This window comes from Equus asinus, chromosome 3 (genome assembly GCF_041296235.1).
Source record: "Equus asinus isolate D_3611 breed Donkey chromosome 3, EquAss-T2T_v2, whole genome shotgun sequence".
In the NCBI taxonomy this organism is placed as follows: domain Eukaryota; kingdom Metazoa; phylum Chordata; class Mammalia; order Perissodactyla; family Equidae; genus Equus; species Equus asinus.
In genome coordinates, this window is record NC_091792.1 from 141,536,650 (window position 1) to 141,550,107 (window position 13,458).

Genomic DNA, 13,458 nt, shown 5'->3' on the forward strand with positions numbered 1-13,458 from the left:
ATGTTGCTGGTGCTGTCACTAGTCCCAGAAGATAAGCCATAAAACATGTTCTGTGATCAAATGCATGTGGGAAATGCTATGCCTCTCTTGAAAAATCATCAAATTAGAAGCAAATAAACCTAATTAACTTTAACTCTATGTTTCCTAAAGGTATGCGACTAAGATCTCCTCTCTCGAGTGCTTTCATTATTATCCTGGAGGCACACCTGGGAACTGAGTGGATGACTGGCAAGGCCCTCAGTGAATCCTCATGAGCAGCACCTCTTACAACCCAGCTTTCGTGGAGTGTGGGCACAGAGAGTCTGACGTTACACCTCTGACAACATGAAGAGCGACCCTTTTATGAACATCAAGGCAGTTGAGCAGGACGGAGAACCTCTTTATCTCTGCAAAGAGGTGGACCAAGGGCAGGGTCAAGGCCAGGACAGAGGTCCCACTCAGGAGACTAAACTGAATCTGTTCCACAGGCAGTGGAGACCCCTAAATTCTCTTCTATGACACTCAGACACAGCCATTTTAGCCTGGATGTCTTCCAAAGCAGATGGTACACACACTTGCTCAGTCATAAAGAAATCTCAATGAAGCACCACAGAATGCTAGACTTGAAGTTACACAACTTCCTGCTGCCCCCTCCAAGGAAAATAGTGGTCAAATGTACCCTGAATGAGTCAACTTTTTATTGGGCTGTTAACTGTAAGTCAATTAAATGTTGACTTTGGTTTTAGATGACTTTGGTTTTAGAGCTATCAATCTTATTTCTTTTGACAGTAATTACCTAATTGTGCCAGTTGACAATAAAAAAGTTATGTTGTCAAGCAGCTCATCTAAAGAGAGCCTACAGTAATGTGCAAGGCACTCTGGGAGATGTAGAAATGAAAAAGATGTGTCTCTTCGAAAGCATATAATCTAGTAAGGGAAAGAAGTGTTCTTACGCTCATCTTTCAGCACCTGGGGAGGTACCTGTAGAGAATCGCATTCAATCAATATTTGTCTCAACAAATTTGCTATTTACCTTTAAAATGTTTACTTGTGTCCAAACTGACAAACACCACACAGTCAAATATCTAGTCAAATATAGTCAGGGCAAATAATACTTCTTGGTATAATTTGAGGAATTTATAAAAAAGGATTTACAAAAAAACTTACACCATTGTGAGGTAAAAATAAGTCATTTTAATTTACACATTTTCACTTCTGTTAATTCAACATTGATTTCTATTATGCATGCAGACCCTTAATTTGACTTGCTTCATATTTATTTTCCAATATGCAGCAACCTTCAATGAGATTGTTAGGCTGAAATGTTTATTCTTAAAGAGTACAGTGTGCCTTGTCCTCAAAGAGATTTATCAACTTTAACATTTTCAAAGAGCCCTGTGACGCTGCTCCGCATGGTGGTTTTTCCCTGAAATTTCCTAGCTGGAAGATGGCGAAACAGACTAGGGTCTTCCCAAGTCTACTGGTCGCTTGTATTCATATTGCAGCGTGGCTGGGTGAGTGGTAGAGACTGAATAACAAGTAGATCGCTTCCAAACACAGCTGGCTGACAGCTTCATTTTTAGAAAGTAAACTGAATCATGAAAACCTTCCTAATGGTGTGATTTGTTCCAGGGTTCTTTTGATCCTTGAGAAGGGCAATGTTAATCCTGTGCACAGCACTCTTATTTGTGGCATTACAGAGTTTTCTTCTGCAGCCACTGTTCTATAGGGAGGTGACTGACTGTGCTATCTGCAGGATGGAAAGCATGAAGATGTCCACTTTCACCATCAGAGTGGGCACAGCCTCCTCATTTCCTGCCGAATGGATCGGACCACACTTTTAACCCTACAGAAAGAAACATGAATAGAAAGAGGATTCGTTTTGAAACTTCCAACCACTCCCCTCAACCCCCCAAAAACAAAATGACGTCAGAATTGAGTTGGGCAATTTGCACCCCATTTGAGACAGTGTGAGCAAGCTGCCGGAACCCTGGGATGGAGCAGCTGGGAAGCCACGGCAGCCGTGAGAGACTTTTAAGTGGCTCAGAAACTACCCCACAACAGGAAGATATGTATCTGGCCTAGTTAATAAAGAAAGAAAGAAAGAAGAATGTTGCCACAGATTACAAGAGTTTTGGTTAATAAGCTGGAAACCTCTCATTCTCAGCCAACTTGGATCATCTTAAAGTAACTAACCATTCAGCCATAAACGGAACTTTTGAGCTTTTGTATAAAGCAGAATCCTACATCAATTAAAATAGCTCACAAGTAAACAGTATTTTCCCATGAGGGTAGTGTTTAAACAGGTGCTTGGTAAATAAGTCTGCAAAACAGCTATTCACACTTCATATTTAATTGCACACTTGTTACGTTTTTATGCCCACTTATCAAATGCAAAAGAGGAACGTGCAAACTTGCAAAAAGTATTCTGGGGTGAAATATTAAAATGAAGTCTTGGGGTGGCACCTATAAAATGGCAACTGCTATGAAATAAATAGCACAATCACAATCCAGTCTCTAAGCTAAAAAGATTTCTCCCACTGCAAAGCACATACACACGCCTCATACAACGCAACAGGACAAACGAGATTTTGTTTTGCTTTTTAAATTTACCTGGTGGCTGCACGTCTTCTTGAACAATACCAGCTCGATTTATGGCTTGTTCCTTCTCTGAGAAACACAATGGGGAAAATTACTCTTTAGAAAGGAGGAAGGGGTAGTTGTGGTGGAAATCTCTGTATTTACATGGGTCAATCAGAAAACAATATATACAAGTGCTGTTATATTCAGAGACGCCATTACTCAAAGCTTTTAGGTTATGGAAGTTGGATCCTATAAAGCAAAAAGATCTGGTATTCTCAATAAAAGCAAGCAAGCCATACTTCAAAAGAAAAGCTCCCAACTAGCATCTTTTCTCGGTGATCTCAGCATTTTGGAAAGGCAACAAAACAAGAGAAAAAGAACAATTCTGAAAGAACTGGTGGGCGTGATATTATGAGGGGAAGGCTGCTGAAATGAAGGAACAAGTACAATTAACAAGAAAATGATGTAGTTTACACGTCTCAAATGCACTCCATTGAAGGACCAGACCTAGAGCTAAATATGCTATGTTTTTGATAGGAAATAGAGCAGAAAATTAATCTTTGGGTGGGTGGCTTTGCTTTGGATAATTGAAGCTTCCCTAATTGATTGCAGGTGCTGTGCCAATTAGTAAGTGCATTTTAGCTACAGCAGCTTGGCCGATCTCTTTGGAGATGTCCAACAGGCAAGGGCCAAGAGAAATTGGGCATTTTATGTCTGTGGGCTTCAAGCACTCTGACACATCTTTCTAAGTGGTTTAGAATAAACCCAAGGTCTGTGAAAACAAAGACTTATTATTTTAAGTATCTTGACAAACAAATGGTAGCTTTTCAGGAGAAAGACTTGGAGCCAAAGGATGTTTACTACTAAATTATAGTAATTAAATGTTGCAATCAGAACTTTGTTTTAATCAGGTTGACACCGTTTCTTTAAATCTACATTTAGCTCTTATTTAATATTAGGCCGTTTTCTTTATTCTGGCCTCTGGATTCCCATAAAGTTACACAAACATAAAGGTACAAGAAACAGGGTTTTGCCAAATCAAATATTCATTGAACTTGCTTCTCCAGCGATGTGACAGAGTCAATCCTAAGTGATTTACCTGATAGTTCTATCAATGCTAAGTTTTGCTTTGGCAAATAAAACCCTGGGCAATAGGGATTATGTGAATCTTGATATCCAATTCTAAGAAAGACGGAGAGAAGGCATAGCATAATGACACCCATTATAGACAACGGTGTGATGGTTTTATCAGGCCTCTCTGAAAATTAGCAGGTGAACGGCAACCAAGACCCTCTGGGCCGAGATCTGCCAAAAGACTTCTTCCATCCAGAGGGGATGATAATGGAGCCTTTAAGGTGTCAGACTTTCTAAAATAACTCAACACAAAAGGTGAGCTCATTTCCTGAAACATTAAACTCTTGTAGGATTGAGCCCTACCACACCGTCAACATGTAAGTCTCAAAGTAAGGATGTGTTTCAAACATGCTCTTAGAAAATGCCAACTAGCAAAAGACTACACTGTCATCGATCGTGTCAGGGACAAAAATAGATACAATTTTCTACACCTAAAATGTCCAGTCTCCAGTACTATGGAAGACGGAAGAAATGAGCTTTTAAGAAATAATTGATTGCCAGAAAGGATTCTCGACCTACAGATTTAAGAAAACCAGACATCCTGGTGTACAGAACACGTTCTCCACGAGGCAGGTACTGCAAAGCCAAAGAAGCTGGGAGATCGCCAAGCATCAAAGGAAGTGGACTTCTGGTGGCAAGGACAGACTGCCTAATTGTGCTCTAACCTCCTACAATGCAATGGAGAACCAAGGGAAGAGAAAGGAATCCCTGTCTCCACACTTTCTTGCTAATTGCTAATGAGGTTGGAGACAGGCTGAGGATTTATTTTAAATAGACCACAATCTCTTTATAATTCTTGTCCTTATGCAACCACCTTTTTTTTTTTTTGGCTCGGATAGGCAATTTAAACCAGTTTGCTGAACCAGTTCCTACCTTCCTGTATTAGCATCCTATCTACATCCCCTGGTTCTTTAATCCATTAATGTTTTATAAATACTCTAAGGCCAAAGCAGTCTTATCTAAATTCATGATATGACACAAAGACACTTGATTTGTGAATTCGGAATATGCTAAAAGGAAAACAAACTGGTCCCTCAGGATTTAGCAAGTACATCTTGATGAGGTTGACAGTAGGTTTCTATTTTGCCATCATCAGAGAAACAGCTAATGTCTATAAACCTCAGGAAAAGGGCAACACAGAAGTCAGGGTTTTAACTAAGTGAACAAATCAGGATAAGCTAATTGCTGACTTTTCAGTAGCGAGCATGTTTCTATCGGGAGAGAAATGATTAAAATGCAAATCTGCAACACTGGGCCTGGAGCTTTGCAATTCAGGTTAGAAAAGTCCGTACTCCCGAGTCTCAGCAAGCCCGACTCTGCCCCCTGGTGCTAAGGCAGTGTCTGATTTGCAGTTTTAATTGAGGATCATAATCTCTAGTCAAAGGGCCGAGGTATATCATTAAAACTGGGAATGCATGCAGACGGCTGATTCTTGCATGGTAGGTAAAGAATCCACCTAATAATTGTTAAGTCTTTGAAAATGAAAATATATCTTTATGTTAAATGTACGGTGAACTAAATGTACTGCGTGACTTGTTACTTTAACATTCACAACAAAGGAACAGAGTAAACCCAAGTGCCAGACCCCTCAGCAGTCTCTTAAGTGACTAGTGGAGGGCGCTCTAGCAGAGGACTAGCACACAGAAACCGAAAAGCAGGTGCAGAACAGAGCCCTACCCAGTGCCAGTACAACCTCAGGACCCCAGCCCCATCTCCTCTTGCCAAGGAACAGGGAAAATGAAAGCAACTCACAACCTGAATTGGACAAATGGCAACATTTGAATTGAGACTGTATAGTGGATAATAGCATTGTATCAACATGAAATTTCCTGGACTGGGTAACTGTATTGCAATTATGTAAGAGAATGTCCTTGTTCTTAGGAAATACACGCTGAAGTGTTTAGGAATGAAAGCTCACAATGTCTTCAACTTACTCTCGAATGGTTTAGCAAAACAACAGTCATAATTATACACACATAATTTTCTATGTGTATATGTGTGTCTATATATGTATATATAGATAGATATATAATATATACTATATAGGGGGGAAGCAAACGTGGCAAAATGTTAGCAACTGGTAAATCTAGGTGAAGGATAAACAGGGATTTATTGTACTATTCTCAGGTCTTTTCAGTTGGGTTTTGTTTGTTTTTTTTGATAAGAAAAATGCACAACTGCAAAACAGGTATGACGTCCAACAACACTGTGATTCTTCCATGATGATTACTTCAAAGTATCTTTTTTAAAATAGCAGACATAAAATTTAAAAAATACTTTTCCAGTGCTCTGATTTGCTGCTGTTGCCAAGACACGTGCATCATCTAGATGTGAGCTGGCTGACCCAGAACTAGCTATGCCCTCGTGGCGAGTGTGAACCAGCGGCTGAGGGGGACCAAGCAGCCACTGCAAGCACTGGATCCTCCCAACACTGTAAACACTTTTGTTTCCTCACCAGAGAGTCTGGGTGAATCCAGGGAGCTTTGTGACGCTGGCTTTAGTCTGTCTGTGCAGGTCATTCGACTCCACAGTGAAAGGAATAAAAAGCATATTCTAAGCCCCTGGCATGTAATAGGGAAAATGCCCTTCCAAGGTAAGAATTATTTCCGCATCAAGTGATTCCTTATAACCCTGTTCTGACTTCAAGAACTGTGGTCTCCTCACAGCTCATCCATGTAGCCTTTCACTTTGCTCGTAAATACTCCTCCCTGTGTAAACGGCATGTGAGACAGGGCATCAGTAAGCAGCAGACAAGGTTGGGGAGTCAGGGTCTAGTGTCCATGTAGCAATTAATGTGCTAAGTGACCTTGGACAAGTCACCTAAATGAGGAAACTGAATGAGCACAGGGTTTCGGGCAAGACTCTATGATTTTATGCTTCTGTACACCTAATTAAAGTTAAAAACGAACAGGATCACAGAAAACGGTCTTATTCTATCTCATTTCACAGGTTGGTATAAAATGCACATTATCTTTAAAAGGCACATTCAGGATCACAGTCTAGTTGTAGGAAACGGAGACACATCAGGCTTTGAGTTACAGCATCTGTACTCTCCCCTCAACGTGGGCTCTTCAAAGCACACTGTGCCAACAGGATGAAAGCTAAAAAGCAACGTCTGGGATTCCCTCCAGAAGCACAGCAGAACTGTCCCCATATTTCTGGTCTGGGACTGCTGAGGGCCAAAGCCAACTGCCGTGTCCCCAGGGCTCATTTCTGTACTTGAGGTATCACGGGTAGAATGACCTTGTGCTCCATGGAACACTTAGTAAGGTCTGCATGAGTCAGTGAAGAAACTGGAGATAACACTGAATGTCAACAGGAAATCCAATAGGCAGTCTTGTGATAGTGGCTTGCCTGCTATTAAATCAGGGAAGATCTCCTCGGTTTTACTTCACCTCAGCAGGCTTCCTCCTCTTTTCTGCTGCCTCAAGGCTGATTCCAGCAGAGACCCTGGATCATACCTGTCCCCACACTCCCCACAGCCAGGCTGGCCAGCATCGGTCAGGCTGATGGTCCCACCCTGACTTGATGTGTAGGCCCTACATGGCCTGGGCTCCTCCCCTGCCAGCCACTGGCTCCACTTCTCACTGGGCATCTGCCCTGCCCTTCCGAGAACTATGGGCTTTTCTTCAATATGCCCAGAATCCTGGGGAATACATATGTATGAGGGATGGTCAGAGGAGGACGACCCAACAAGAGGCTAAGGAGTGGCTGAAAGGCAGGAGCCAAAGAGCGAAGCCAGGAGGACCGAGCGGGGGCGGTCACAGAAACCCAGGGAAGGGAGTGTTTCAAGGAGGGAGAGAATGGCGGGGGGTTGTGCCTCGCACTTACAGATAACCTGCCCTCCTGCACCACACACAGAACAAGAGGCATCACTTGGAAGCGCACACAACTTCCCAACATCAAACCCACGTTTGGCTGCATCCACACCTGCCCTTCCTCCTGGGCTGGAGGCGGAGATGTCCTTACTTGGTTCCAAGGCCCCCTCCTCCATCTGATCTCAAGACCCCAGGCCACCTCCCACTCTAGGGATGGTCTTCCCTCTCCAGCCTCTCTCTCTGTGCAGAGACTCCCTTGGCTCCCCCATCTCTCCCAGCCAAAACTAAAACAAAACTCTCCGTAGACCCCAAGACCTGGTGCAAATATACTTTGTCATTCTCCTCTCCATACAGCCACACATCTTTAAATAGTCAATTTAATACACTATTTACTCTTCAATCCAGTGTAATCTGCTTTCTGCTTATTACCAAACCTGTGAAAGCATTCTTAACAAAATAACCAATGAGTTTTACCTTCGTTTTGCTAAATCCAATGGACATTTTCAGATCCCATCTTTCTTACTGCCTCCACGCGGCCTAACCCTGCTGACCACACCCCTTTTCACGAAGATGTATCTTCACAGGCTTGTGACTGCAGCCTCTCCTCAGGATTTACCCCTTAAACGTGGCTCAAACTCAGTACTCCTCCCCAGTCCCAGAATCACCACTCTGGTTCAGGCCACAGTCACCTCTCCCTGCTCTCCTGTGACCACAGGAAGTACAGCCTTCCTTTACCTCGCTGCCTTGCCTCCAGCCTTGGTCCCTCCAGCCCCTCCTTCACATACCGTCAGAGTGACGCCTGTAAAGAGTGAATCTGCTCACCCGGCTGTCCTGATCAAAATGTTTCAATGATCCCCCACCGGCTGGACTGTGAGCTCAGCAGAGGGTACTGAAGTATTTTAATCAAGCAAGTGAGGGAACCCAACCTGAAGACAAATGACAGCAGACTTTTCAATAGCCACAGCAGAAGACCTGGAGTACTATACACTTTCTGACAAACAAGCATGGAGTTTCCCAGTTACAAATTCTCCTCAAATATATATCAACAGATGTATTTTAGAAGGAAGAAAATTGTAACTAGAAAGGAAAGAGACACAAGAAGGATTGGTAATTAAAGAATGTGGGTAAAGAGAAATAATCAGTGACTGCAGGAAACACTGATGGCACTAACTGGGGAGAAAAAACACAAGGTAGGACTGAAATAATACATGTGTGGGACGGGGCTGAGGCACTCTAAGGTCCTTGTATTGTTCCTAGGAGGATAAAGATATTGGCTAACTAAACAGGAATCACAAAAGAATAAAAATAAAACATAAAACTTTCAACCTAGCAGAAGGAAAAGGAGAAAGAAAAGGAAGCACAGAAATAGAAGAATAAATTAAAAACACAAAATGAGATGGGGAGAAATAAATGCAAATATACCAGTAAACATAATAAATGAAAATAAACTCAATCCAACAGATCAAAGACATTATCAGGTTGGATTTAAGAATCCAGTTGAGGCTGGCAATGAGACTATCACATAAGTCCAAATAAAAGCTGAATATAAGAGGACAGATATACCAGGAAAATACTAACCAAAAGAAAGCTGGTAACTATAATATCAGATAAAATAGAGTTGGGGAGGAATATTAAGGATAAAGAGGACCCCTGTATAATGATAACTGGAAAAAATTCTCCAGAATATTCTAGATTGTGTGCACCTAATAACATGGCCTCAAGATACCTAAGTAATAGAATTAAGAAGCTTGATGTGGAACATATACAGAACTCTGAACCCAACAAGGAGAAAATATACACATTCCAAGAACACAGGGAATATTTGCAAAAACTGATCTGTGTATTAAGCCACAAAACAAATCTTGACCAATACAAAAGAATCAAAACCACATTTTTTTTTTTACCACAAATGCAAATAAGGTAGAGATCAGCAAAAAAAAGTAACCAGAAAGACCACTGTGGCTGCTGGGTGGAGAATGGGTGCACCTGGGGTCTGGTGGAAACAGGGAGACCAGCCCAGAGTCCACGTAGTCGGGGGAGGGGGGAGAGGGGGGCGGGGGGGGGGGAGGCGATATTTGGACGAGCGTGTAGAGACATGGAGAGAAGTGCTGTCTTGTTCAGTCATGGACACCTGACACCTAACACAGTGCCAGGTACCTAGTAACTGCTAAAATCCAGGTTTTAAAAGCATGAAAAAAGAAACTAAATAAATGCTAGTTGAAAGCGCTGAAATGAATTGAAGCTCCGCCCTCACAGCAGGTTCCCACGGCCAGGTCACAAACGCCTCACCTGCCTAGACCCCTTTCCTGCCAGCCAGCCAGCCCTGGGTCTGTCCACCTGCTTAAATCTCCTAGTCTCACTCCCCTGCACTCGTGGCTCCTTGTTTTTAAGGGAAGCTCACATCAGACCATATACTAGGTGTTTCCACACTGGTTATCTTATTTAAGACCCCAAAAACCTGTAAGTTCAGTCCTATAAACTTCACTGTTACAGATGAGGAACCAGGCCAGGCTCAGAGAGGTTAAGTAACTTATCTAAAGGCCCTCACCTGGTACGGCATTTAGACTCTCATCTGCCTTACTCCCTTTCCTCAGGCCCTTAGAGAGGCAGTACAAGTGCCGTGGTGTAGCGATCGAGGACACCGGTTCAAATCCGGATCTCTGACTCACCGGCTGTGAGCTTTGTACAAATCACTTAACTGTTGTATACCTCGGTTTGTCCCCTATAAAATGAGAGTGACGATCACATGGCAGCGACCACAAGGGATGTTATGAGAACTAAGTGGGTTAATATGTAAGAAGTGTTTAGAAGAGTGCCAGACACATAATAAACTTTCAATAAATATTAGCTGTCTAGTATTATTTACCTGTTTAAAGAATCAGCTATGACTCTCAGATATGAGTGGCCAAATTAATCAAAATCGAATGCGAAAAGTGGGCAGGCATAGACAGGCTTCTAGCTAAAAATGCAGATATTGTAGCCACACTCACTAAATGTTCACCTGAAAGGCCCGATTTGTCCGTCTCAAGCAACTCAGACCACCGCAGATGCTAGACTATCCCTATAAGATTCCTGGGATACACGGCACAAACCCACGCCTTGACCACCTGACCTAGAACAGGGTTTCTGAACCTTGGCACCATTCTCATTTGGGGCTGGGTAATTCTGTCATAGGGGGGCTGTCCCGTGCGTTGCAGAAAGTTGAGTAGCATCCCTGGCCTCTATCCACTACATGCCAGCAGCACATTCACACCACCCTACCCCTCCAGTGTGACCACCAAGAATGTCCCCAGATAGAACCAAATATCCCCTAGGAGACAAAACCATGCCCAGTTGACAGCCACTGCTCTAGTCTTCATAACTGAAACTATTCTGGTGGGATCCAAAGCAGACCCCCTTGTCCCAAGTTCAACTCTGGAATCTGTAATAAAATAGCCTGGGGCAGGGAAAGACGGTGGAAATAGATTAGGCAGGGCTTCACAGAGCCCCACATCTACGACGACGCTCGGTGCACCGGGACAGGCTGGAAGGCAGAACGCACAGAGGCCATTTCAATCCCGGCTGCTAAAAAGAAGCCACAAGGCAATTTGAGTATTTAAATTGTCCTGCCTCCAGAAACCACAGGTTGTAGCGTTTGTAATGGGCAGAGCATTTACACGGGGCTTTTGCCTTCAAACCGCCAAGCTCTCAGCCTCCACTGATATTCTCAAGGGGCAGGGTTGGCCCTCCTCCAGCTTCAAGATGATTCAGGTTTCCTGGAGAACAAAATGAGCCTCTAATGCCTAATATTTTCTCTCTGACAGATGGTTTCAGATGTATCAAAGTGCTAATCCTCGCTGAGGTATAGGTCTCAAGGAACGAGAGTTTGGCTTTTAGAATGATAGGACTTGAATGATTAAGGAGGAAAATTGCTCCCAGGATATTTGCCATCGTCATGTGAGCAACCAGCTAAAATGAAGGAAGACAGCAGAATCTGAAAAAAGGCGTGACGAGAAAGGAGAGGAAAAACTCAAAAATCCAGGTTAACAGTTTAGGTTTGAAACATTTCCGCTGGAAGGCATCTCTGGGACTGGAAATGAAGTGCAATAAAACACCTTCAAGCTCAGGATGATTAGGGTTCCATCTGCCTCCCTGCAAGACCACCATTCACAGCACCAGCGTGTGGCATAAGCTCTGGAAAGAGGCCTGGGTTGGAATATCTGCCTTGCCACTTACTAGCTGTGTGACCTTGAGCATGTCATACAACCTCTCTGAGCCTCAGTTTCCCCAACTGTAAAATAGGTAATAAAACCTACCTCAAAGAGAGAGGATGTGCAAATGAAACCACCCAATGTATCCTAACCTGACACATAATAACGTTCAGTGAACGGGAACTATGAGTATGAATTAGTATTTAATGTCGACCTATTATGTGAAGACTGCTTTCATTACCACCTTTGCGTGTCACAGGAGGCCTGGCAGTTTTATTTCAGGTATTGTAGAAATAAATATTATAGATAGGGATGTTGAGGATCCGAGAGGTTGAGTCACTCGTCCAGGGTCACAATGCTGCACAGAGCAGGATTTGAACTCGGGTCTGCCCGGGGAACCAAGCTCTTTCCACCGCCCGCCGTGGAGATGACCCGGGAGGGGGAAAGTTACTGGGGTCAGGCCACCGCGCAGGGTCAGAGGTCACTCACGGTACTCCTCCAGCCGCATTAGGGGCCGGAAGTAGATGGGGTAGAAGGCGGCGCCGATTAAGGAGATGAAACCGCCGAAAATGAGCGCGGTGCGCAGGTTCCCGGACATGGCGCCGGGCCGGGGTCTGCGTTGAGCCGCCGCGCGCCCCAAGATCTCACAAGCCCGGCCCCAGCCGCCCCGGCCGTGACCCGGCTCGGAAGAGGCGGAGCGCCTTTCGCTTCCGGGCCTTGGGGGCGGGGCTAAGAGGCTGGGCGGGGACCCAGGCTGGGCGGGGTTAGGGAAGGGGTGGAGCCAGAGGCGGGGCCGCGGGAGTGGGTGTGGCTGGGGCGGGGAGGGGCGGAGCCTATGGGCCACCGCGCCCCGCCTTCCCCGACCTCTCGTTGAGCGCGCTGCAATGGCCCAGCTTAAGCGGCGGGTTGGCAGCGGAGCTTTTCTTGCGCTGGCTTCCGCGCGCCCTATTCTGTGCCCTGCCCTGACCTCAGCCTGGTTCCTTCCTCAGCCGCTCTGCCCACCACCCTCCAGAACTCCTTTACCACTCCCTCCTTTACCAGCTACACTTTCTCGTTCTTCCCCCATTGATCTGATTTTAGCGACTTGGGGCTCTGCCTTATTGCCGTGAGCCGATGCTCTCTGGGACTCGCTGAGTTAATCCTCCTATCAGTCGGTCCACTTGACAGGTGAGGGAGCCCCGGCCTGGCTGCGCGGCTTTGAACAAGTCACTTGACCTCTTTGGGGGCAGTCTGAGGGTGTTAGAGAAAAAGGGACAAATCGCCTGACCCAGGATGGCCTGCAGGGGGATTTTGAGACCGGAGCCACAGGGCCTGCTTCTGGTCCAAGACTGGCCTGAGAGGAATGTTGTTGCAACATCCAAGCTACAAGTAATCTTTTCTGACCCTATTTTTCCATCCCTTCCTCTCTCCCTGTTGCTTTTACTGGATGTCAGGTTTACGAATGAGATGCGGAGTAAATAGGGATCAGCCCAGGGCAGAGAGCCAGTGGCCAGGCCCACTGATGGGACCTTGGGGCTCTGACTTCTGCCTGGGCTGGGGGCCACTGAGAGCAGACATCTGCTTTCTCTCCCTGTGATTGCCATCCTCCATCCTCCCAGGTGGGCTGTGCCCACATATGACCTGCCTAGGGATACTGGGCAGCTGAGACTAAGATTCCTTGGGCCTTCACTCAATCCTTTATAAATAAGAATGATACCAGCAGCTAGGGGCTAGGGAGCAAAGAGGATATTTATCTTCACCCTAGCAGCATTATT

General features: G+C 44.8%; 1 protein-coding gene across 1 annotated transcript; it reads right to left on the bottom strand.

Annotated features, from left to right (window-relative positions):
* Positions 1–1,150: 1,150 nt before the first annotated feature.
* On the bottom strand, positions 1,151–12,445 carry SMIM20 (small integral membrane protein 20). Its single transcript, XM_014855900.3, has 3 exons — positions 12,194–12,445; positions 2,593–2,649; positions 1,151–1,825 (listed from the first exon to the last, which is right to left on the bottom strand). The coding sequence occupies exons 1-3, from the start codon at positions 12,300–12,302 to the stop codon at positions 1,788–1,790; spliced, it is 204 nt and encodes a 67-aa protein (XP_014711386.1). The 5' UTR covers positions 12,303–12,445; the 3' UTR covers positions 1,151–1,787.
* Between the last annotated feature and the right edge of the window lie 1,013 nt (positions 12,446–13,458).